The sequence below is a fragment of the Bufo bufo genome, chromosome 1 (assembly GCF_905171765.1).
Source record: "Bufo bufo chromosome 1, aBufBuf1.1, whole genome shotgun sequence".
NCBI classification, from domain to species: domain Eukaryota; kingdom Metazoa; phylum Chordata; class Amphibia; order Anura; family Bufonidae; genus Bufo; species Bufo bufo.
In genome coordinates, this window is record NC_053389.1 from 669,917,816 (window position 1) to 669,945,144 (window position 27,329).

Consider the following 27,329-nt stretch of genomic DNA (forward strand, 5'->3'; position numbering starts at 1 on the left):
ATAGAGAACCTCTTGTACCCAGCAGTCCCAAGCAAGGCCATAGTCTGGTGTAGGTCAAGATGCTGTAAGCAGTACACTGCCACTCAGCAGAATCCAAGGATCACAGGCGGCTCAATAGAGATGCACGATTGCTGGACCTCTCAAAGACAAGCAGTTTTTCTGCTGTTGCTGACTTACTATACACTCACAGCAGGCAGTTAGAGGGATTACAGGCTGGCACCCACACAAGTTACAGTCTCTAGGCCAGAAAGTGGTTTGCACAACTTGCATTCTCCAGGGTGGTCTCTACTCACGTTGCGATCCCTCAAGGCAGCAGGCGGTACAGAGCACTGGCCCATGGCACTAGTCCTCTCAGTAGGCCAAGGCCAAACTGTAACCATTGCTCACTGCTAATATACTCATGACAGGTGCACAGTGGCTCAGCAGAATTCTTCCATACGCTATCTACCTGACCTTGAGACGCTCTGAGGCCCTCCTATCTATCACTACCTAGAACACAACCTGTTTGGTGCAATGCAGCAGTATCTGCACATATGACTCCTAATCTTAGTCAACTTGTATACCCACTGCGACATAGTGTATTGGCCTTAAAGGCACAATACACAGTACAATATCTACAATAAAGTACCGTACATGTTAATCTTCACATACATTAGCTTTCCAGCTCATAACAATAAAGTAGTCACCAGTTACTTCATTAGCAGTGCACAGATCGAGAATATGGTTTGCTGGAAAAGGGTGATTAAATGATCTGCAGTCTTTTCCAGGTCTTTCCTAACACTCTCTGTTCTCTTGCTAAAACATAAGAATTCTTAAAGGGTCACTGAGCTTTCACAAAACTTTTGATATGTCATAGCAACATATCAAAGGTTTTTATCGGTGGGGGTCAAAGTGCTGAGATCCCCACGATCGCTAGAATGAGGAGGGGGAAGCGCTCACATAGTGTGCTCTTTCTCCTCATTGCAGAAAAGGAAGCAAGATGGACTTAATAGGAAGTCTATGGGCCTGCCTCACTTCTGTCTCCTGCAGCGATGAGAGAGTGGGTGCTATGTGAATGCATGTCTCTCCTTGCTCTAGAATCTCAGCACTCAGACCCCCACAGAACATGCCATGACATATCAAAAGTTTTGTGAAACTTCAGTGACCTTTTAATGGTGAACCTGTGTCTGTGAATTCCCTAATAATGTATCTTAAAATGGGTTTTCTCAATCAGACAACCCTTTCCTAATAAGGACTCTTTCACACATCCGTGATGACATCCATGGCGGATGGTCATTGGTTCAACCATGAAGATGTCCATGAAGAATCCATGTTTGGTCCATGTGTTTGTTTTTTGCTCTTTGTGTGTCATCTGTATTCCCAGGGGTGCTCCTAGACTTCCTTATATCAAGGGGAGAAAAACAGAACCGGATCGCACATTCACAATGCTATGCTTTGATCTAATTAAACTCGCTTCTCAGCGCAATATTAAAGTGTACAGCCCCCCATACTACATGCTGTACAAGAGGCATTAGTGTACGTTTTGATCAAAAGGCATAAGCCCACTCACCACGCCAAGGTCGCCTCTTTGAGTGGGACCTACTCTGACAAAAAGGCTGCGTAGCACAATGCAGTGACAAAGCGGCACTGCCCTAGTAGGCGGCAGGACCCAGAAGTCAGACAGCAACCCTGCTGTCTGACAATGCCACCCATGGCACTAGATCCCACCAACCCACCAGCACAACGCCACAAAAACAAAGGCCACCACGCAGTACTGCACCATGTGAACAGTTGTCTACCACAACATGTCCATTACTATCAGGAACTGCCTGAGGCGAAAACTGAAATGGTGCCCCTCCCTCCCCAATGCCAATTTCTTAACCTAACCCCTTCCCTTCACCCAATGGCCCTTCGGCAGCCCCTCTCTTGCCCCTACCTGATGCTGCCTAAGGCGATCACAGCACCTGGCCTCAATGGTGGTGCACCCCTGTGTATTCCACATACATTTCTAGCCTTAAAATTAGTTTCCAGAGCATCTCCTACTAATGGTCCATGAAAATTACTGACAGAACATGGATGCCATCAGTGTTGTGGCAGTTTTTTTTACGGATCCATAAAATTCAATGGACGTGTTGGGTCCTTATCATAGACCATATCTCCGTGGTTTTTCCATCTACCCACGGTCGGTGGAAAATCACTGATGTGTAAATAAGCACATTAAAATCAATGGGTACGTGTGCTGTCCATGGAGATCACGAATCACGTCTGTGATTCACAGATATGTGAAAGAGGCCTAACAAGGGGATTATAAAAGAATAGATAATTGTAGTTATGATTAAGCGGAGCACCATGGTTACTTGTTAAACCACTGCAGAAATGTTCACGTTTGTCCTTATAAAAGTTTTAATCTTGTATACTGTATTTCTCTTTTTAAGTCATTGAGTCAAAAACCTTACAAGGTGAGAGTGGAGAACACAGCTTTCAGAGCCCTGGAACCTACATTATCGAAAACACAACAGTGGAATTCCAGAAGGGATCTGAAAGGGAAATCCTAAAGGTGCCAGGTCCACTGCGTGCTGATTTCATTGTTAAGGTAGGTCCTTATTTTGTGAACCGGGACGGCCACACAGTACATAATAATAACCTTTATTGATATAACGCCTTATATTGATATAACGACATATTCCGCAGCGCTTTAAAATCAGGGGGTTCAAGTAAACAAACAGTCATAAATAAAATAACAGCAAACAGGTCAACAATTAAAACAAAAGGGATGAGGGTCCTGCTCACAAGAGCTTACAATCTATGAGGAGATGGTAGTGATACAAAAGGTGACACAATAGATAAAAAGTGCTTGTTTTATGCAATGGTCTGGCCATCTTGATACAATAGGACAAATATGGCATAGCTAGAAATGACTGGGCCCCACAGCAAATTTTAGAATGGGGCTCCATCCCACAGTAATTTTTGTAAGAGAACATGCATGTATGACAGTGTGTGTATGAAATAGTGCCTGCATGTATGACAGTGTGTGTATATAGGAGAACATGCATGTATGACAGTGTGTTTATGTAAGAGTGCCTGCATGTATGAAAGTGTGTGTATATAAGGGTGCTTGCATGTATGACAGTGTGTGTATGAAAGGGTGCCTGCATGTATGACAGTGTGTGTATGTAAGAGAACATGCATGTAGGATAGTGTGTGTATGAAAGAGTGCCTGCATGTATGACAGTGTGTGTATGAAAGAGTGCCTGCATGTATGAAAGTGTGTGTATGAAAGGGTGCCTGCATGTATGAAAGTGTGTGTATGTAAGGGTGCCTGCATGTATGACAGTGTGTGTATGTAAGAGAACATGCATGTAGGACAGTGTGTGTATGAAAGAGTGCCTGCATGTATGACAGTGTGTGTATGAAAGAGTGCCTGCATGTATGAAAGTGTGTGTATGAAAGGGTGCCTGCATGTATGACAGTGTGTGTATGTAAGGGTGCTTGCATGTATGACAGTGTGTGTATGAAAGGGTGCCTGCATGTATGACAGTGTGTGTATGTAAGAGAACATGCATGTAGGACAGTGTGTGTATGTAAGAGAACATGCATGTATGACAGTGTGTGTATGAAAGGGTGCCTGCATGTATGACAGTGTGTGTATGTAAGAGAACATGCATGTAGGACAGTGTGTGTATGTAAGAGAACATGCATGTAGGACAGTGTGTGTATGAAAGAGTGCCTGCATGTATGAAAGTGTGTGTATGTAAGGGTGCCTGCATGTATGACAGTGTGTGTATGTAAGAGAACATGCATGTAGGACAGTGTGTGTATGAAAGAGTGCCTGCATGTATGACAGTGTGTGTATGAAAGAGTGCCTGCATGTATGAAAGTGTGTGTATGAAAGGGTGCCTGCATGTATGACAGTGTGTGTATGTAAGGGTGCTTGCATGTATGACAGTGTGTGTATGAAAGGGTGCCTGCATGTATGACAGTGTGTGTATGTAAGAGAACATGCATGTAGGACAGTGTGTGTATGTAAGAGAACATGCATGTATGACAGTGTGTGTATGAAAGGGTGCCTGCATGTATGACAGTGTGTGTATGTAAGAGAACATGCATGTAGGACAGTGTGTGTATGTAAGAGAACATGCATGTAGGACAGTGTGTGTATGAAAGAGTGCCTGCATGTATGACAGTGTGTGTATGAAAGGGTGCCTGCATGTATGACAGTGTGTGTATGTAAGAGAACATGCATGTAGGACAGTGTGTGTATGTAAGAGAACATGCATGTAGGACAGTGTGTGTATGAAAGAGTGCCTGCATGTATGACAGTGTGTGTATGTAAGGGTGCCTGCATGTATGACAGTGTGTGTATGTAAGAGAACATGCATGTATGACAGTGTGTGTATGAAAGGGTGCCTGCATGTATAAAAGTGTGTGTATGTAAGGGTGCCTGCATGTATGACAGTGTGTGTATGTAAGGGTGCCTGCATGTATGACAGTGTGTGTATGAAATAGTGACGGCATGTGTAGAAGTATGTGTGTAACAGAGTTATATTGCTGTATCTATGCACAGAGCTTGGTTCTGTTCTGGTGCCTAAGTTCACATTTTTGATGCCAAACTACAGGGATGCTGTTAAAATAAAAATGAAAAAAAAAAACCACTAAGACTCACCATCCTGATCACTATTTGATCCAGCACCAATACCCTGTTCGCTCCGTCGGGCTGCAGCTGGGACATAATGTTTTGGCTGCCGCGGTAAAATGCCTGTGTACCGCACCTGAATGCTGTAACTAATCAGTGATCTCAGTGGTGTACAGCACCAAGGCCAGTGATTAGCTGCAGCGGTCATGTGCGCTATTACACTACAGCTTTCTGTATAAAGGATTATTTTAAAGAATCTTAATGCAAATCGGAAAAAACCCCTTAAGTGTCAATATTTGTATGAAACTATAGGGTGGGCCCCAGGAGACACTTCTACTAGTGGGCCCTTGGCACCCCAGTCCGACACAGAAGATGTAAAGGCAATGTGCAGGATGAACCTATATTGATGACCTATCCTCAGGAGTCTGCCCTGGCGCCCTCGCCAATCAGCTGTTTGGAGAGAACGCAGTGCTCCTGCGAGAGCTGTGTTCTCTTCACTGTTTACCTGTTTACAGCAGTGAGTGGGTGTAATTACAGCTCCTCGTCCTATTCACTTCAATGGGAAGGAGCGGACGAAGTGTAAGCTCTCCGTCCTACTGAACTGAATGGGGAAGGAGGAGCTGCCATTAAGTCTGCCCGCCACTGCAATGTCAAAGGCAACCAGGTAAACAGTGAAGAGAATACGCTGCTTTCTCTTCAAACAGCTGATCTGTGGAAGTCGGGACCCCGCCGATCTGATATTGATGACCTGTCCGGATGATAGAGGAAGCAGATTGAAAGCAGCACTAACGTACCACCCAGACTTCTTTAGTAATGCCTCAGCCAATCAGCAACCACTGATCCTTATGGTCGCTCCTTCGATAATCCAAACGCAATCGATGGGAGCATGTCCTTCAAGGAATTTGCTTGAGAAAGACTATGAAGTAGTCGAAACGTTGCATGATCTTTGCCACTTTATGTACATATTTATAGACTTCATTTGAATAAAAATTCCTTGAAGGACATGCTGCCGTCGATTGCGTTTGAACTGTCCTGATGATAGGTCATCAATATAGGAAAGTGACCAACCCCTTTAAGCTCTATAGCCACAGTTCATCCTGCACATGGCCTCTACCTCTACTACCTTTTCACGTGACCAGTAATAGTGATAACTCTTCCACAGTCTGAATATAACAGATTTAAACAAGACCTGTCGCTTCTCCTCACATCTGTTTAAGTAACTACTGCATCAATATAGGAAATTGGCCAATCCCTTTAAATGTGGCCTGGCCAGTGAGCAAGGAGACCCCACAACAGAAAGAGAGCTGAATGTTTTATTCAACAAAATTAGCAAATGTGTTTGTAATAAAAATGTTCAGTTATGGTTAGTGATAAAACGTTATTGGTAAAAGCTTCCTTCGATGCGGGAAATGATTAAACCTTTCTGGTACTCTGAAGTTATCTGGTAAGTTGCTTTAGTAAATTCTTGCAGTTCTGGATCATCTTTCCTCATAAATTTGTCTTGAGCCGTTCTTCTATTATTCCTACTGCAATTATTCCTACCATTACTACTATTACGCTTTGTCAAAGGGATTTTCCTACAAAAGGGTTTTTCAAGTATAACATGTCTAACACACAGACAAAAAAAGTTTGTAATATGCCTTTCCTTGGAATTTTTGGCCCAGTGCATTGCCACTAATCTCCATGGGCCCCATACTCCAGCAGCCCGATCCGGCCGAGGAACAGACTTCTGGAGTTTAACGTATCTGGCATAGCCAGATAGGGCCATGGATTGCTAGATCCCCATTGATTACAATGGGATCTGATGGGGGTCCGGGTGCTTTCTGGCATAAATGTTGGCTTTCGGCCGGACTGAAAGTCCTGCATTTTTGCCGGAAAGCATCCAGATCCCCGTCGGATCCCCTTGTAGTCAATGGGGATCTGGCAGTGCATACGTTGAACTCTGGCAGTCTGTTCCTCTGCTGGAGTTCACTTTGCACTCCGTAGTTTTTTGGAATCTGACGCAATGCTGTGTCAATCACACTGATGTAAAAAAAAGTATATAAACAAGATCAACATTTTTTCTTAATAAAACAGATTTCTCGAGACACAAGGTTCTTCTGACCTGGTACAATGAATGTATTGGCTGGGTCCTAAGATGGTTGCAGGTCTTGGGAACATTATATATATGAGAAACTAATGAATAGTGGCTTTCTTAATATACTATTAAAAGTGTCAGCAAAAAAAAAAAAAAAAGACAAAAAAAGCTTAAAAGGCATCTAGCAATGAAATTTAATTTCTAGTAATTGTTCACTTCCTTATGTTACCTTTCCCTGGATTTTGCTACAAATATGTCAAGTTTCTTTGCCATGTTTCCATAATCTTTTTTTTTACAGCTTCTAATTAGAAGCTAAATTAAGTTTTCAGAGCTTCAAGCCTTCCAAAAGCTGTCTCCAGAGGTAGTGGGAACAGACATAGCTGGCAGACCTCTTTGGACCTGTACGCATGATATGTATTATATGTACCGTTTTAATTATAAACTACTAGTGATTGAAAACTACCCTTCACATTCCCATTAGCCAAGAATATTGCCCCTTGGTGAATATCGCGTCCAAACTGCTTTATTATTATTGTTGTGCTTTATTACTTATAACGCAGAAATATCGTGAGACGCAGACTTTTTGATCTTTACCAAGACGTTTGACTGAGCTGTGACTGTGTCTATAGAGATTGATGTTTAGGCTTAGTCTACGTTGAGGTTGGAGGTGGTTGCCTCTGTCATCACTGGGAAAACTAATATTAATCACCAAACAGTGGTGGGATTTGATTCATACTAGGAAAATGTGAGCATCTATACGGGACCTAAGGAGAATACCATAGGGTAAGAATAACATTAACGGAACTATATCATGTAGTTCCATTAAGTAAATGCCATTTATAAAGAAGAGAAATTATGTTATCGTTTTTAAATGTTGCAGCCATTTATTTATTTTTATAAAAAAAAACACTTTTTGAGTTTTTCCTTATTGGATACACACATCCCTCCTGTATTGTCTGTATGAGGGCAGCAGGGTGTGCGGCTTTATAACAGCGGCAGTGACTGGGAGGTAATGGTCAGAAAAGTGTCTAAAGACTAATATAGTCTCCTTGAAGAGTGCAGACCTTTCCCCAGAGACCAGTGAGTGGCAGTGCAGATGTATACAGAGCCATATATGTGTATATAGTGCATAGTGCTAAAGGAAACCAGACAATTAAATCCAATCTGTAGACAGCATGTTATAGAGAAGTAGAAAAGACTCAGTATTGAATTTTCCATTTAAATCACTGCACTTTTTATCCCTAAGTGTCAAGTGGGCGGTCCTATCAGTGATTGACAGCCATTGACTGTACATACATAGCTGTCAATCACTGACGACACCCACTGATTCCTGGGCCTAATATAAACATAGAGTTAAATGAATAAATGACAGTAATGAATCTTTTCCTGCAAAGTACAGATGTAGCAGAGTTAACTAATGATTTATGAGACGTGTTATCTAAACTAAATGCGTTAAGCAAACACTTCAATTGCTTTTTAATGGCTTTTGTCTCAAGATAACGCGATGAGTTAAGAAATTTGAGTTAAGAGCTTGAGTGCTAGCCCTGCTACATCTGTATATATCGGTCTGCACAGCTCCTCTTGCTCTATAACATGCTGCCTGCACTTTAAACATGACGGGTGTCCTTTAAGGCTCGTTTACACAAGCAAATATTAAGAAGATGTTATTAAGAATTTTTGATTCACTAAAATTGAGCTTTATTTTTATTTTTATTTTTTTATATTTACTATTATTAGGTACAGTATTTGATAGTGTCATTATTCTCCACTTGCTGTACAGATGACTATAGAGATTTGATGCAAAATAGATGAACGCACATTAAAAATGCAAAAAATGTAATAAATTATACAAGCTTATAAAGTAATAGACTGAACAGAACTAGAAATGAGCCTTATCTGAGAAAAAGAAGAGACTGAAGGGGGGTTATAAGACACTTCTACTGATGTGTGGTGTAGACAAAGGTACTGTGGAGGAGATTCTGATGAGTTGGGGTAACAAGTTCACAAAAGTTTCAAAGTGTAAGGGATGCACAGGTTGAATCTCAGAGACAAAGATGTTAGAAGAACAAAACAGAAGAAGGTCTTACAAGGACTTGCGATTACTTGAGGGGGAGATGTATGAAGGGAGAAGGTTGGGGGCTTCCTTGTATGTCATTGTTAGGGCTCATTCATACGGTTGTATGGCCGTGATGCCTGTTTGCGGTCCGCAAAACACGGGTCCCGGCTGTGTGAACTCTGTGCTGCGGATGCGGACCCATTGACTTGAATGGGTCCGCGATCTGCAAATATGGAAGAAGATAGGACATATCCTATCTTTTGCAGAGCAGAGGCACGGATCGGAAGTCCACAGAAACACTTGTAAGCGCTTCCGTGGGCTTACGGGTCTGTGCTTCTGCACCGCAGAAGATAGGACATGTCCTGTCTTTGGCTTATTTTGTGGATTGCGGACCCATTCAAGTCAGGGGGTCGGCACCGCAATACGGGATTCACGCGGCCGATGCCCGTGCATTGCAGACTGCTATTTGCGGTCCGCAACATGGGCACGAGGATCATACGGTTGTGTAAATGAGCCCTAAGTATTTTGAAATCAAAGAGGCATTACAAAGATGAGGGGGTAGGGGGATTAAACAGGCAGCGGAGTTTAGGATTATTTCAGTATTGAGGGGGGCAAGAATGTTAGAGGGAAGGAGAAGGGAAGATGGTGCTGCAGCGTCCCAATAGGACATGACGAAGGCATGTACAAGTATTATGGCTGACTGAAGGTTGGGAAAAGAGCAAATTTGATAAATTTTTTGAGGTGTAGGCAGCAGGAGGTGGTAAGAGCTTGCGCGATCTCAAGGATGGAGCAGAATCAAAGGTTAGCCCAAGCAGCATAGTCGGGGTCTGTTTACATCTGCGTTGCGGAGCATCCTTCACAAAGTTAGGCAAAAATAGCAGAGATAAGGGTCTTGCAGGCAGGACTTTTTTCTCCGCTAAAAAAATGTACTCCCGAATAGAAAAAGAACGGATCCCATTATAGTCAATCTTCCATTTGTGTCAATTATGTGCCGAACTTCCAATATGTCCGAATGAAAAATAATAGCGCTGATGTGAACCAATGTCCCCTAAGGCTGTGGAAGCGTAGAGTCATTATAATTGGAGATGGATGGATGTTGACTGTGTGTGACCTGAGTGAGAAGATCCTTTGTGCTATCACCTATATGTATATGCTGACATACAGTAATATGACCGTTAACACTCTGACACAAACCTTTTTCCAGACCAGGTATGTTTCACCTAAAGACAGCGTGGTGCAGTTTTTCTTCTACCAGCCCATTAGTCACCAGTGGAGACAGACAGACTTCTTTCCGTGCACTGTAACCTGTGGAGGAGGTGAGTAACTCAGGAACATTTTTTATTTTACTTGCTGCTCAGAAATGATGCAATATTTTAAGAAAATATATTTCCATTTAAATAAGTTCCATCTCCACCCAAAAAAAAAAAAGTTTGAAAATCATGGAAATTTCTTATGATCCAAGAATGGTGTGAAGAATAATTTAATTTAGCCAGTGTACAGTGATTCCTTTCAGATCCCAATTTTCACCATGTATTATTCTGGGGGGTAACTTCATCAAGAATGATTCATGAGTGAAGATTGTGTTGGAACTCCTGTTGACGTCAATAGGATTTCCAGAGCCGGCTCAGCGTAAGGCACAGGAGCTGCTTGTAGTAATTAGGTGCTGTGTTTTAGACATGACAGAGCAACCGATGACCATATGAATATAGCCATGAATGTCTTTGTAATGTTTGTACAGACATTCCAGCCTTTTACTTAGTAAGATATACATTCCATTATAATAGCCTGCTGTCGTTCTGTTATTTCACTGATAAAAATATACACATGTTCAGGGCACACATCATGAATTTCTGGGCCCCATACAGTCATTTGGGGGAAATTCATCATGAGGGGAATATTTGAAGTCAGTTTTGTTTGAGTCTGTGTTGGTCTACTTTTTGCCACATTTATTCAATGTCTCACTCTGTTTGATAAATTTGTCTCATCCTTAAAAATAACATTTTTGTCTAAAAAAAGCTATTCCAGTTTTCCTATTCCATCCTCCTGCTGCAGTAAGATTGCAACTTTTTTAAAAAAAAGTCTGAATCTGAAGTGAAACTGATTATCATAGGACCACCCACTTTCCCACCCCAAGTCGCACATTTTTCACATCAGTGAACCCAAAAAGTCACAAAAGCCCCATTTAGTGACTTTTTGAAAGCAGAATTCTGGAATGGAGGGATGATAAATCAGGGCCAAATAGTTCACAACCCCAACCCCCCTTACCACCAGGGAGGAGATACATCACTTTGCTGTGAGGAGAGGACAGACTCTCTACTGTCTGCCTGAAATCGGGCCATCCTTTTGAAAACCACTCCAGAACTTTTTGTGTTGTTGGATAACCCCTTTAAAGAATCCAGAAACTACTTTTCTCTTTTTATCACACAGAATTAACTTCACATAGCCCACCTGCTTTCCTCCTTGTATTGTGTGTGCACAGGGACAGTTTCATCAGCCCTAAAGTGAATACAGTACCCCATAAAATATAGATCTACTTTACACAAGTTTTGATAAATCTCACCCAGAGATTCACAGAGCACCAAACTCAGAATTCTTTGTGTCACGCTCTGCCCCCCCAACTCTGCGTAAAATTTTAACTCGGAGCTTTCCTTTAAGCAGATTTTGCAGACAATTGTCGGGAAGGAAGTGTTCCTTCACGGCAATCGCCTGCTTGTTAGTGGAGGAGACCACTGCTATCACATGCAGCAGTCTCTTCCACAGTTTAGGGAGCAGCGATTACTCCTGCCATTGCTTGTCCCTATACTGAATTACTGTTTGTCAGCAGCAGCTCGTGATTACACAGCACCATCTGCCACTGATAAGCAAGGATTTTTAAACCTGCTAAAAGATTCCAATTACCAGATGAACAAGCACGTTCACCGGGTAATTGGTGGCAGTATTACACTGCCAGATCATCGCTAATGAGCATTCCTGCGAGCGCTCATTAGCGATGATCTTCAGTATTATCTGCAGGTGTAATATAAACTTTAACTGTGGTCAAAACTGAATGTAAAGTCATGCCGGGTTGCAATAGTTTACTATTTTTTCTTTTAAATCAGATAATTTTTTATTGAACATTTTACAGTGTAAATACACGTTTTAACACATTACGTACAGGGATGACATAGAGGCATATTGTCCATAAGGCTACTAACAAAAAGGATACCAAACTATGTATAGTACTCAAGTTTCAATCCACCCCCCCACCCCTCCCATCCCACCCCCCCTAACTTGCAAAATACAAAGGCACATTGTTAAACGTTTCTATTCAGGCGTCGAAACAAATTTTCAAATTTCGCTGGGCATCCACGCTTCTGGTAAACCATCCGTTCATAACTCAGCATCGTGTCAACCGCACTTAGGAATTCGCCTAGGGTTGGCGGCGCTGTCTGTATCCAATGTAGGGCGATTAACTTTCTAGCAACATATAACATTCTACCTATAGCTATTTTATGCACCTGACCGGTGACCAATTCAGAGACATATCCTAACACACACACTTTAGGGTCAGAGGGTATTCGTACCTTGTAAACGTCCTGTATTGTCTGACGTACCAACTCCCAGTATCTCCCTAACCTCTCGCCCGTCCACATCATATGCAACAAATCTGCAGACACCACAGAGCATCTTGGACATTCATCTGTGGGCCTAAACCCAATGCGGAACAAAAAAAACGGTGTTTTGTAGACTCTATGGACAATAAACAGCTGCGAGAGTTTACGTCCTTCACTCAAGGAAGAGAGAGGTATCGCCTCCAGTATGTCAGACCATTGGTCATCAGTTAATTCGCCAACATCTTTCTCCCATTTACTTTTAGCCGCAAGCGGATGTGACATTAGAAACTTATCAAGCAACAGCTTATATATACAGAAAATCATACCTCTCCTCGCCCCCCTGGACAGAATCTGGTGCAATGCAGCATCTCTCCCAGCCACCATAGTCGTACCTTTAAATGTGGAGTTGTATGCGTGTCTCACCTGAAGGTACTTATAAAAGTGAGTTCTAGGCAATTCATACTTCTCCTGAAATCTGGTAAATGACATGAACTTCTTTTCCTCCAAACGATGGCCCAACCTCAGAATACCATTTCTTTTCCATGCCCCAAAATCAGACAGGGAGAGGAATTCCGGCAGCACGGGATTGTCCCACAGTGGAGTGTATTCCGTATTGCCGATAACCCCCCTTAGGAGCTTGACCTTATTCTACACGGACTGCATCAAGTATCCCAAATCACCCATCGGACCACTCTTCCCAACCCCCTTATTCTCAAGGATCAGCAGTAGGTCATTAGCGGACAAGCAATGTTTAAACAACTGACACGACATCTCACTCGACTCCAGTTCTATCCACCCTTTAAAATGTTGGCATTGTGCAGCCAGGAAGTACACCCAGGGGTTTGGCACTGCAAGGCCCCCTTCTGTTTTAGGATATTGCAATGTTTCAAGCTTAATTCTCGGTTGCCCCTTCCGCCATATGAGCTCCCTGAAAGTAGCATTGATTGGAACAAATTTGGACTTTGACAGCCAGACCGGGGAGTTATGTAGAACATAGAGTAGCTGAGGCATCAACACCATTTTAATGAGATTAGCTCTTCCCGCCACTGACAGGTATAGTTTACACCATGCCTTAGTTTTATTACGAAATTTAATAACCAACGGGTCAAAGTTAAGGCGCCCAAAGTCTCGGATTCTCGGGGATATATGGATACCCAAATACTTAAAGGTCGCTACACAAGGAATATTTCTGTCTCGCACTATCTGCGATTGCACTTGCCCGTCAAGCAGCATAATCGCCGACTTACTCCAGTTAATAGTCAGACCCGACAGATCCCTGAAGCAATCAATGATTTTCATAGCCGCTTCCAAAGATGGACCAGTATCCCCCAGAAAAAGCAATGTGTCATCTGCATACATCGCCACTTTATTATTAACTGTCCTATATTGAAACCCCCGAATGTCCGTTGACTTACGAATCGCTGCGGCTAATGGCTCAATCGCAACTGCAAATAGCAGAGGCGACAGCGGGCACCCCTGTCTAGTACCCTGGCTCAGACAGAACTTGGGGGACACCTCTCCATTCGCCCTGACACATGCTTTGGGTTTAGAGTATAGCACCCGGACCCAGGATATACTCATCTCCAAATCCCATATACGCCATAACCCTCCACAGGAATCGCAACTCAATGCTGTCAAAGGCCTTGGCCGTGTCTAAAGAAAGGATAGCTCTATCTCCAACATTATCAGCTGGAAGTTGAATACTGGCAAACACTCTTCTAATATTAATTGACGTAGATTTCTGAGGCATGAAGCCAGTCTGGTCAGAGTGTATGATAGACAGAATCACTTTAGACAGACGCATGGCCAATAACTTTGCAAGCAACTTAACATCAGTGGAGAGTAACGATATCGGTCTATATGAGTCAGGGAGAGAGTGATCCTTGTCCGGCTTAGGAATGACTACTATTACCGCCTCCTGCATAGACGGAGGTAGCTCCCCCCTCTCCTTGGAATAATTGAATACCTTCAGAAGTTCCGGGAGCAACACTTCCGCAAAGGACTTATATACTTCCGCCGGAAGCCCATCCAAACCTGGAGCCTTGTCGTTAGCCATAGCAGCTAGTGCCGCCCTCAATTCTTCCAACTCGATCGGCTCCTCCAACCACATACTGTCTTCCCTGGAAAGCTTAGGGAGATTTAATGTGGCCAAAAAGGAGTCAATCTCCTCATCCGAACATGTCACCTTGGAGGCATACAGAGAGGAATAAAAATTATTCAGTATATTCAAAATGTTATCAGTATCGCGCCTGAGGACGCCACCAGCATCTAACAGGCCAGATATACATTGTGATCCTTGCTGCGCTTTTGCGATAACCGAGAGCATATGGCCTACACTCTCGCCTTCAGTAAAAAATTGCTGCTTGTAAAACAGTCGTTTCCTCTCTGCTACCTCCAAGAGGTGACACCTCAACTCCTCCTGCCTAGTCTTTAAGGTATTGCTTGTTATGTTAGAAGGACTCAACACAAAAGCTTCCTCCGCTAGCTTCATATTATCATGTTTCTGCCGATCAAGCTCTCTAGATTTAGATTTAATCCGACTGACTGTTTTAATAAAGGATCCTCTGAGGAAGGCCTTCATCGCTTCCCAGACGACTAACGGAGACGCAGTCCCTTCATTTATACAAAAATATTCCCTAAGGGATTGAAGCATATCGGACGGGTCACCCATCAGTTTTAACCAAAAGGCATTTAGTCGCCAGTATCTAACCCCCGGCCTGGCTGTCACAGAGATATCAAGGGCGATGCTAAATAAGGAGTGGTCAGATAGGGTCCTAGAGAGATATTCTGAGTTCTGTACAAACGGGAACATATGAGCATTTACCAGACCCAGATCTATACGCGACAGGGAGCCATAGGTCGAGGAGCAACACAAATATTTCCTGTCCAGGGGGTGGGTCTCTCTCCATACATCCATCAGACCTACTTCCCTCAGTATTCTTGCAAACGAGGTTTCACCCGTATTACTACCGCTAGGTGTGATCTGGCATCTATCAAGCGAACTGTCAAGTACATTATTGAAATCTCCCACTATTAACATTGGAAGTTCAGAAAATTCTGCCATAAACTCCATAAGCTTCCTTAAAGGCACCGAGGAAAATGGTGGGGGTATATAGATTGTCGCTAACACCATTCTCATCCCTTGGACCACACAATGCATTCCTATAAACCTTCCCTCTTCATCCACACATACCCTGAGGCATTCAAAAATGATATTCTTATGAACTAGGATACTAACCCCCCCTGGAATGCGAGGAGAAGACGGAATGCACAGAATAACCCAACCACGGCTTTTGCATGACATGTATAGATTGTTTGGTCATATGCGTTTCTTGCAAGCATATTATTGCCGGCTGATATCTAGATAGGTAACGGAACAGACCGTGTCTCTTCGTAGCATCCGCCATTCCCCTCACATTCCAGCTAAGTATTCTCGTAACAGGTCCCATAAGAATGCATACATATATAAAAGTACATTTGAGATTTACACCTCTCCACCTCCGAACAGCTGCGGGGAAAAACAATGTTAATCACCAGATTACAGACTCCCATCTCTTCTCTATTTCCCCCGACAAGATATACCAGGACTGTACGTTTCAGCATTTTAGAATTGCCATCAATAGCACCTTTGACAGTAGTAACCCCCGCTAATCCCTTCCCCCCTCCCTCCCCCCACCCAACTATCCCTCCCCAGACAATAAACATATGCAGCATAATTAGATTCAGTAATGAACTCGGGGCCAACATTGTGAACCTGGCCCAACAGCGCCTGAAGCAGCACAGCATCCAGCACGATACCGTACGCAGGCACATTAAGATGGTGGGGAGCAACCGAGGGCGTATGCTCTACCCACAAAATGTCTCCAGCAACCGGCTAAAGACAGAAGAAAATGTCCACAACGGTGGGTGGACAGTCCAGGGGACATCAAAACTTCAATCAGTAGCAGGAATGTCCAACAGTCTCAGGTGTCTGTTGATGGAATCCTAAGGCGACGCTCATTTTGATCCAGCCACTTAACCGCAGCGTCCGAGTCCTCAAAGAACACAGCGCATCCAAACGCCACCACTCTGAGCCTGGCCGGGAACATCATGGAGTACTGTACTTGCAAATCTCTCAGCCTCCGTTTAATCTCCACAAAGCGCGCTCTCTTTTTCTGTACATCTGACGAATAGTCAGGGAACAGAGACACCTGAACCCCATTAATTTTTAGATCAGGATGAGACCTTGCAGCCCTTAGTATAGTGTCTCTGTCTCGATAGTGCAGGATTTTAGCCAATATTGGACGTGGCGGACGTCCTGGCGGCAAAGGCCTGGTGGGGACCCTATGTGCTTGTTCAACAGCATATAGTGCAGAGAGTCCTCTATCACTGAATTTTTCCGCAAGCCATTTCTCAATAAAATCAGTAGCCTCTGGGTTTTCAAGGTTGTCAGTTTTTGCATAAAGCGCCGCTATATCCTTTGACGCAGCCCGGCTCTCTCTCTGTAGGGTAACAGCCCCATCTTCCAGATCCGAGACCCTCCTCTCCACTTCTGAGGTGCGTTCAGCCACCTTATGCAGGTCATGACGGATAATGGATATGTCCGCTTTTAGGCTTCCAATATTAATATTCATATTCTGGAGGATGACGTTACAGTTGGCAATAGCTGCCATCACATCGTTCAAGGTGGGCTCAGGGGCATTGACCACTGGCAGACACTTTTCAGAGCTGCACAGGCTAGAACTCGCCCCCCCCCTCATGCTGGACTGGGGAATGCTGGTCATCATTACAGGGGCCATCTTGCTCCCCTAAGCCTTCCTCCACTTGTGCCAGGGTGCCCTCTCCTTCTCCCCATACATGGCTGGGGGACTGGTGTGACTTGTGAGCGAAGCGCTCTAGCCACGCTGCCGCTCCTTGACTCACCGCCGCCCTCAGGTCAGGCCATTCCTCCTCCTCAGCGTCATCTTGGGATCGTGCCTCTCTGTCCTGCCGGCTCGGCGTTTTGCCTCTTTTCGCAGGCATAATGATGTTTCTCTGCACCGGACCGCTTGCTGGCTATGTCCCCCGCTCCTTCAGATGTTTTAAAGATATATCGCCACCGTTTTCGGTATCATAGACAGGATACTTGCCGGAGCTAGTGCGGCGTGCGTCCTACTCCATGCGCCGCTAGGCTCCGCCCCCAATAGTTTACTATTTTACATTATATGACAATTTCAAACGATTGGGGAGCTATTTACAAGGTAGGCAAATTGTGCAGGAACCCAGGCTTCAATAAGCCCACTTCTGAAAAGTAACATTTTGGCCTAGATTTAGTAATCCTAGAGATGGTGTAAGCTTAGAAAGGCGATGTAGACCTGCACCAGATTTATTGCACTGGTTCAGGCTGGATGATAAGTCTGGAGCAGGGATAGACACGTTCCTCTGACTCTATACCAACTATTGGATGGCTTACTTTGAGAACGAATTTTAAGCCAGAATTGTGGTGCAATTTTGATGCAAAATATTGCATCTAAGGACGCACCTCTTGCTTGTCAACCATGCCCCCTTGCAGAATAAGTTGGAAGAAATTTTAGCCAGATTTTAGGCGCAGGGACATGAGTAAATCTGGGCCTTTGTTTTATATGACAATATATTTACAAGGGAGACTGGAGACACATTTACATGAATATTCAAAGTAAAACCCCTAGGAATGGAATTCAAGCGGAACCCTTGTTGCCACCAGTAAAATAATCCATTCATACAATACGGGCCTCTCTTCTCACTCGTCTGATGTTGGACTGCACTGTAGAGAAATTCTCTTTGTGTAATACAGGAAACACATGGTCATGTCATTAGAACAGCTTGTGCATGACAGCCGAGGCAGACTGCGCTCCGCTCTGCAGGGATCAGCTGCAATCGCACAGCACCATGGGATTTGTAGTTTTAGCTGGAAATGCTTTATTTGAACACGCCTTTATGTCACCAAACCTTTATAAGGTTATAAAAGATCTCCCTGCAGATGGTTAGCGAGGTTTTCATTTTAGCATGAAATTTAGAAATTCTAAATTTTGGAAAATATTCAGATTAAAATCTTTGTATAAAGTTCTTAGATCATATTGGACTGGATTTAGAAAAGGGAAACATATTTTGAAGAAATGAGAACCTTCAAGAAGTGACATTTTACGCCCAAAGGGTACATCTACACTGGTACTAATACCCTCAGGAAAAAGTGACGAGAAAGTTACATGCGATGAATACTTGAGGATTTTACTGAAGTTTTCACGTTCTGTATTGCAAAGGATGAAACCTGCTGGGGAATTTAAAATCTGCACCGCAGGTCTATATACACTGACGAGCAAAAGGGTAACAATGTTTAGAACTTTTGACTTTCAGGCTCCATATCTCACCATCCACTACAGCTTCGAACATGAGACTACCATCATTTTATAGACAATCATATTTGCTATCTCATACGTGAATTGGAGTTACAACTATTTAGCATATGATTAGTTATGCAGAACCCTGTCATGTAACTGCATTGTTACTGTTTTGCTTCTAAAATTCTAAATTTTAATTTATTTAATTTATGTTGGTGCATACTGGTTGGCTCACCTATGTACAAATACAGCTTTTTCTTCAACTCTACCCACAAGTGTTTGATTAGATTGAGGTCTGGGGACTATGGGTGCCAATCCAGCACCTCTACTTCATTGTGATTGAACCATTTCTTCGCCAATCTCCACTTTTGCTTTGAGTCATTGTCCTGCTGGAGCACACTATGTCATCCCTTTCATACCCATAGCACTCGAGTGTACGAAGTAACTTGTCTTGTAGGATACTCACATATAGCTCAGCATTGAGACCACCATCGATCCTGCTCAAGTATCCAATGCATTTGGCTGTGAAACAACCACATATCATCAGGCTTCCTCCATCGAACTTGACAGTTCCTTCAATTTCTCGATCCATTAGCCCCCTTTTCCCTTGTTTCTTCCAGACCCATTTGCATCCATCAGAGCCCAGTCTATTGACTTTCGTCTCATCGCTCCAAATCACCAGTTTCCAATCTTCTACTGTCCACTGGTTGTACTTTTTTTCAAACGCAAGCCGACGTCTCAAATGACGATATTGAAATTCTTCACCTTTTTTTAGACCACCATGTCAGACTTGCGTAATCCACGTCGCACGATGCTTGCATGGACATCAGTGATCTCACTATTACGAAGCATGCAATCCACCTCCACTGCCGTGTTTGTCGCGTCAGAACTGATAGACCTAGCGAGGAGCCAACTTGTTGACTCCGATATTTTGTCGTCCACCTCTTGGCTTTGGAATAGATGGATGGACTTTATTTCGTATTCTTCCATTTGTCATGGCACATACATGATGCAGTTTGGCAATTTTCTTGGCTGAGATACGGCTATCGACGAGCTGCATGATGCTGTTTCTCTTTTTTGGGGGAAATCTCCTTCATGGCTGCTGCTTGAACCAGTGAACTTTCACTTGGGAATCAACCTAATAACGCTCTGAGCTATTAGGGAATGTGAGAACATGCTGTAATTTGTAGTATACAAGAAGGAAAAGATTGTTCCACCACCAGGAGCAAAACAGCAACAATGCAGTTACATGACAAAAATCTGCATAACTAATCATATGCTAAATAGTTGCAAGTCTAATTTATGTATGAGATAGCCAAGATGATTGTCTATAAAATGATGGTAGTCTCACATTCGAAGCTGTGGTGAATGGTAAGATATGGAGCCTGAAAGTCAAAAATTCAAACCATTGTTACACTTTTGCTCATCAGTGTATGCTGCAGAAATTATCATCAGTGAGTGGATAAAAATTCTTAAAATTTCATCCACTTGGCTGGTATTATAAAGACTGCAGATGTTCTAGGGTGACAAATCCACAGCATTTCCATGCCATGTGGACAGACAGGGCTCCATAGGATCTTCACTCTGGCAGGTCTCAGAGCCTTTAGAAGGCCTGAGGCTGCCATAGCAACTGAACTACTCCCTTGTTCTTGGCGCATAACTGAGCTAAGACCATTGTTCAGGAGTTAGAAAAAAATATTTTAGCCCAAAATGCATGCAATAAAATTAACTAAGTGCCCCCAAATGTGTCCATTGCCTTTAAAACAAACGTATCCTTTGTATTGTGCTTCCAGGATATCAGCTGAACTCTGCAGAATGCGTTGACATCAGATATAATCGGACTGTCCCCGATCATTATTGTCATTACTACCCAGAAAACAAGAAGCCTAAACCTAAACTTAAGGAATGTAACATGGATCCCTGCCCGTCCAGGTTGGTAGAATCGTTTATGTATTAATGTGCAGTGTGCAAAAATACAGGTTAAGAAATCTGGTCTGTGATGTGGTTGAGTCTGTGCTATCTGGAGGTATGGTGCCTGTCACTATGGCGGGATCCCAGAACACGCAGAGGAAGTAAAGCCTGACACAAAAACAGTGGAGGAAACACTCCAGAATATTTCCACTTCCTGCTCCATGTCTTGAATGCCATGCTAAATGCTCCTCTACCTTTACTTCTGACACATACTGTATGTGGTTAGCCTGAGAAAGTGCAAGGCATAAATAGTTCTTACATGAAAGGTCTGAAGAAAGACCACCCCTGTCTGAGCATTATTGTCTGCCGGGAAACACGCATGGCTGCTTAGTCAAACCAAATTATAATCCCATTCATTAGAATTTTCGCTGAATTATACTTTATTTGGGTAATCAGATGTCCAGACTGACTGCTGTTTCCTCTCACGGAGGAGAACATTAAACCCCTTGTCAATGCAGCTCTAACAGAACAGAACTTCAAGCCCCATCAATCTTTTGCCGCCGTGGCTCAGGGTTCCCCTTGTCATGTGTCAGATCCTCCACCTATTTTGTGACTTTACTGAATCCATAATTTCCTGTCAGCTCAGAGAAGGAAGTATGCATCAGATGGGAGAGGTAGAGAAACAGGAGAAAAGTGATGATGAAAGAGAGTTTGGATATATTTTCATGACTTTAATTATATTTTAAGCTTCCATCCAATTTGCTGGTCTTGAGAAGTAACTTTAGCTCTGAAGATCATGATAAATTACAAAGTACTGGAACAGAATGGTAATATGGATGTAGACGTGAAATAATTGTTCATACATCCTTAGATTTCCTAGACATTAATTGAGGAGAAAATCTCCACAAATACAATCCACTGCTATTAATAAATCCTGATATATGTGTTTATTCATGCCTAAGAAGGTGTTTCCTACTTTCCAGTGGATGCTAAAGTTGCCCATAAACGAATAATTTTATAATGACAGATTCAACCACTTGTTGCTTTTTTCATGGCACGACAGTGTCAGACACCAAATAAAGGAAGAAATAAAATCAGACCATCACCTCCAAGCAATATGTAGTATAAAGCAGGTGCACACTGACAGTACTCGAAAACAAACAGTATATATAGAAGCACCTTGTTCCAAGCGCAGAGACATACTAACACTGGAAAATGTTGTACACATTGTACATATTTCTGCATAAATGTAACCTAAAACGACACCAGATTATTACATAAGTCCTAAAAGTGGACGAAGATAACCAAATCAAACAAATCAGTAAAAATATTAGACATGGTCATTTATTTATTGAGGAAAAAGATCCAATTTCACATGTTTGCAAGTATGTGAACCTTTGCTTTCAGTATCTGGTGTGACCCACTTGTGCAGCAATTAAACATTTCTGGTAATTGTTAATTAGTCCTGCACATCTGCTTGGTCGAATTTTAGCCCATTTTTGTGTACAAAACAACTTCAGCTCTGTTATGTTGATGAGTTTCCTCCCATGAACTGCTTGCTTCAGGTCCTTCCACAGGATTTCTATTGGATTAAGGTCAGGACTTTGACTTGGCCATTCCAAAACATTAACTTTATTCTTATTCTTTAACCATTCCTTGGTACAATGTGTGCTCAGGGTCGTTGTCTTTCTGCATGACTAACGTTCTTTTGAGATTTAGCTATTTGACAGATATCCTGCCATTTTTCTTTAGAATTTGCTGGTTTAATTCAGAATTCATTATTTCATTAATGATGGCCAGCCGTCCTGGCCCAGATGCAGTAAAACAGGCCCAAACCATGCGGATACCACCACCACTGTGTTTTACAGATGGGATGAGGTTTAACTGCAATGCAGTGTTTCTTTTTCTCCAAACATAACCCTTCTCATTTAAACCAAAAGGTTCTATTTTGGTGTCATCTGTCCACAAAACATTGTTCCAGCTTGGGTTCCTTTGTGACCTTGTGGACTATTACATGCCTTGCTCTTGGCATGTGTTGCTCGTCCACTGATTACTGTTCAAGGCAAATCAGTGGCATTGTGGAATCACTGTGCCAAGTAACCAGTTTGACATTGGGCCAAACCCTAAGGACGTTATCTTAGTGCCTCCCCAGTATTCACCCTTTACCCATATACAGGGATGTGGACTTCGCTGCGGGCTAGCGACCAGACCGCTACCTCCTGGGATGGTCCCGGTATACCTAACAGCTGACCATTGGACTCAGAAACACAGGATCAGGAAACACACTAAAGCACAGGCACAGTCTGAACAGGAACTAAGACTAAAACACAGGACTCTGGAACACCACAACAGACGGACTAGGACAAGAGCAAAAACAGCAGACTGGATGACAAAACATGAACAGAACTAAACTGAAACCAACAAGCAGGGTAAAACAGACAGATCACGGCAGGAACACAGGCAAGAACAGGTCAGACATACAGACTGGACAGAGAACAGAACAACAGATACAGGAACAATTGCTTTTGCTCAGCCAAGGGGCAGAATACACAGACAGAACAAATAGCTGAGCTCAATAGCCCAAAAGACTTGCAGGTGCACACAAACAGAAAGAGGGACTAACTTCAACATCAGGGATGCTCAACCTGCGGCCCTCCAGCTGTTGCAAAACTACAACTCCCAGCATGCTCTAACAGCTGTAGCTTGTCCAGGCATGCTGGAAGTTGTAGTTTTGCAATAGCTGGAGGGCCGCAGGTTGGGCATCCCTGCTCTACATGGAACACAGAACACAGCAAGCAAGGGCAAATAACCCCTGCCTTGCTGAACAGAACAGAGAGGAGAGACATACATAATAGTCATGTTCACACCGCAAAGTATCCGCGGCCAGTACACGTGAGGCAGAGGCCGCAGTGCACTTCCGGACCGACATATGGCCCTAGATACTCACCACCAGCATCTGAAATCTCCTTTGTTTGTATTATTACGCTATTGAAGGAGCTGTATAATAGATGGGCAGTGGGCACTGTGGATCAAATTAATCTTGACACTCCACTCAACCACTGCCATCTGTATTGCTTTTGGTGACGACACCTACTTTTCTGTTGTCCGAGATGGACACAGGGTGTGTGCCATGGGTGCCCCTCCCTATAATCCCTATGACCATCTCAAGGTAGGGATACCAGATTTTCACAGCTAATTCCTATTGTCAATGATGGTGTCTGGTACAGGCTCACGCCTCTAATTTCTATACCAGTAATTATGTAATAACCAGTAATAATGTCACAAGGGTGTCACGACCTATCGCTGACCCTGTTGTGCATGGGGTCAGAAGGGTGGCTACTCACTCGGTTTCTAGAGATTGCTCCATGACCTAGTGATGGGAATGGATTGCGGTCCAGGTTTTCCTGCTTAGGTTTGCGAGCCTTTTTCTTCCATTTAGGAATCTGTAGCTTTTCCTTTCAGATGTTCTCTGTCAGCCACTCCCAGCTACTATATATTCTCCCTTTCTGCTTCCGTTGTTGCCAGATATAGACCTTCCTTCCAGATCTTCTATTCTGACCTTCGGTGGACAATAGTTGCTGTGGAGCCGTTGACACTGGAGCTGTCGGATCTCCGGTTCACTGCTGTTGTCTCCTGTTGTTGATGTCTTCCTTCGGGATTGTTGATTGTGTTTGTGTTGTTAGTCCTTTCTCAGTTGTGGACCTAGATGTCAGTGGTGAGGACTAGTGCTCCCACCGCCCTATTCACTACCTAGGGCTAATTTCAGGGTAAGCCAGGGACGAGGCACCTGATCGGCGTACAGGTTAGCAGCCTGTCTAGGGACGTCAGGGCAGCCAGGTGCCAGGTGAGTTAGGGGTTACCACTCCTCCCTAGTGAGAGGGTACTCCTCTTCCCTCCCCTCTGCATCGCACGTCTGTTACCTGCCATCTCAGACTTGATAAATAACCACTACATGCTTATGGAAGGATTAGTTTCCAAAAAACTAATGAATGGGACGAATAGACCTAGACACACATGAGCTGTAAAGACAAGCAGCTGTATATGAATGAGGGGGTGTGGTGCTTCCAAGCCCTTTAATGTCCCAGATGTCAGACCTGTATGCCAAGGATATGCCATCAATGTCAAATTACCGGAGATCCCCTTTACTATTTTTGGGCAAATTTACATCTGCTTTGCAATGACCACAGTATTTTAAGAATATATCTTCTCATTACTATTGAAAGCATCTGTGATATATTGTGGCACAACCTAATATGTACTTTGCATTTATTTGTACTTTTATATAATTATACATCATCCTGGCATCTAAGGAACTGGTACTATGGTAGTGTGCGTTTGAGAAATTTGAATGTGAGCCCCTGTGGGAACAGGGACTGATGTAAGTGAACATTGTGTATACAACGATATTTATCGTTGGCAAATAAAAAAATTACTTAAACAGTTTATTCCATGTGTAATGTAAAAAGTGAAAAGCAGAGATCTTATAGTACATAACCGCCTGCACCTAACAAATTTAGAACCGTCCCTGTACCTCACATGGATCCAGAGATCTGCCCATTAATTACTGCAACTGCTCTGCTAGATTTATTTCAAGCTGACAGCTCAAGGAGCTTGTTATTTCTCAAGGAGTGTGTCCCCCGTAACTGAGCATGTACGTCAACCTCAGTGAGCTAGAGACAGAATTTAGAAAAAGGGCAAACAGCAGGTGGCGCTATACAGATAGATTTCTGTGAATAACTTGGTGGCTTGCAATTGCAATTACAACAATATTTAGATCCAGGTGCTGGTTTGAAATATGTAGAATATTTTTGGTGGAAAAAACCCTTTAATAAATAGCTTTCACAACCCATACTGTTCTGGGTCATTTCCTGTTTTTGACTTTTTTTTAAAATATATTTTCCTAATGTTCTAAATTTACGCTAAAGTTAATTAGAACAGTTCCAATATGTGACAAAGTTGAAGTTGTTATACCCACAAAATAAGTCAAAAAAGTAGTGATCATATTGGCAGCAATTGAATTCTGTGGTGCCAGCCCTGATTCCAGGAGAAACTCCAAAATACTGGCAGCTCCAAAAGTTTGACTCAGTGTTGAACTGTGGGCAAAAAGCATGATCATAAGAAGCAAAAACACATTATCTTCCTGTAGACATCCAAAGCAACATTGCCACAGGATGTGATAAGATCTACAAAAATACATCCCACATAAGGCGCATACGAAAACAAGTTGTGGGTAATGTTTTGGCTCGGACTGTAGGCACATTTGTACACGGCTCTCTCCTCATGTTCTGTGTTTCTGCATGGATTTTGTTGAAATGTGCATTATAGTAGTCAAATTATGATCTAGAGGTAGTAATGGCAAATACATTAGCGACATTCAGAAAAGACGCAGATGCCTATCTAATGACAAATTACATCGTATAACAAATGTGTCTTTTTTAACCTACAGTATATAACGGTATTTTGCACCCTTGTATCATGCAGTGGTTAGTGCTGCCAGTGTCTAATATTTTGGGATAATAATAATAGCTGTACTTTATTAGTGAGATTAGAATGTCGCATTTTCCTGCTTAGAAACTTTATCATAAAATGTAGCAAAGGTTGTTGTCCTGACAATTAATTTATTACATGGGGTCAGCTGCTGGGAGTATCACGCAGTGTAGAAATTAAGTACAGTATTACATAGGGGCAATGGAAATGGAGACAAAATAGCACAAATATACAGTATATGTGAATGTATACAGTACTTGTTTGAATGGGGATAAAGTCAGGTTGCCTTTAGGAAGGAATTATTGTTCCCTGTGAGGGTGAATTGGCTTATGCTATATAGGTTTTATGTTGTCTTCCTCTGGATCAACATGGTTAAATAAAGGAGTTTTCCCATTTTGTATCCCTTATAGTGATGTCATTCAGGAAACATACTGTATGCCATCACTTTATGGTCCTGGGAATGAAGGGGACACATACTGGTGTAATACTGTGTCCTTTTCTCTGTTTATGGTCTGGGATGTTGTGCAGAGAAAAACAGGAGCAACCGCAGCACTGGATAAATGCAGTGGCCCCTTTTTTCTCAGGAATGTTAGGTGTCGCAGAGGTTAGACCCTCACCAGTCATAAAGTGATGGCATATCCTAGCAATATGCCAGCACTTTTTGTGATGAGAAAACTCCTTTAACATTTTTTGTCCACCTCCCACCACACTTCCTATGTTAGGGCTCGTTCACACAAACGTTTTTTGCGTTCCGTATACGGACCGTTTATTGCGTTCCATATACGGAACCATTCATTTCTATGGGTCCGCTAAAAAAACTGAATGTACTCCGTGAGCAGTTTCCGTATGTCCGCATTTCCGTTCCGCTACATTTTGTGTCTTGTCTTAATATTGTCCGCAAATCACGTTCCGTGGCTCCATTCAAGTCAATGGGTCTGCAATAAAAAATTAGCACATACTGAAATGCATCCGTATGTCTTCTGTATCCGTTCCGTTTTTTGCGGAACCATCTATTGAAAATTTTATGCCCAGCCCAAGTTTTTCTATGTAATTACTGTATATGCCATACGGAGAACCGTAACAGAAAAACTGAACAGAAACGGATACACAACGGAAACAAAAAACGGAACACCATTCCGCATCTCCGGATTTGCAGACCCATTCAAGTGAATTGGTCCGCATCCGTGATGCGGAATGCCCACGGAACGGCACCCGTGTATTGCGGATCCGCAAATGCGGTCCGCAATACGGCAACGGG

The 27,329-nt window shown here is 43.0% G+C and overlaps 1 protein-coding gene and 1 long non-coding RNA gene across 3 annotated transcripts in view; one reads left to right on the forward strand and one right to left on the reverse strand.

Annotated features, from left to right (window-relative positions):
* The window catches only part of ADAMTSL3 (ADAMTS like 3), a 538,572-nt gene that overhangs the window by 365,948 nt on the left and 145,295 nt on the right, over window positions 1-27,329 (forward strand). For both annotated transcript variants that reach the window (XM_040414069.1, XM_040414070.1), the window contains 3 exons: window positions 2,415-2,572; window positions 9,950-10,061; window positions 20,467-20,605. In XM_040414069.1, coding sequence (XP_040270003.1) covers window positions 2,415-2,572; window positions 9,950-10,061; window positions 20,467-20,605 — 409 coding nt within the window. The remainder of the gene's footprint in view (window positions 1-2,414; window positions 2,573-9,949; window positions 10,062-20,466; window positions 20,606-27,329) is intronic.
* LOC120985871 lies at window positions 5,439-25,320 on the reverse strand. Its single transcript, XR_005775594.1, has 3 exons — window positions 25,240-25,320; window positions 23,204-23,206; window positions 5,439-5,454 (listed from the first exon to the last, which is right to left on the reverse strand). It is a non-coding gene; the product is annotated as an uncharacterized LOC120985871 (long non-coding RNA).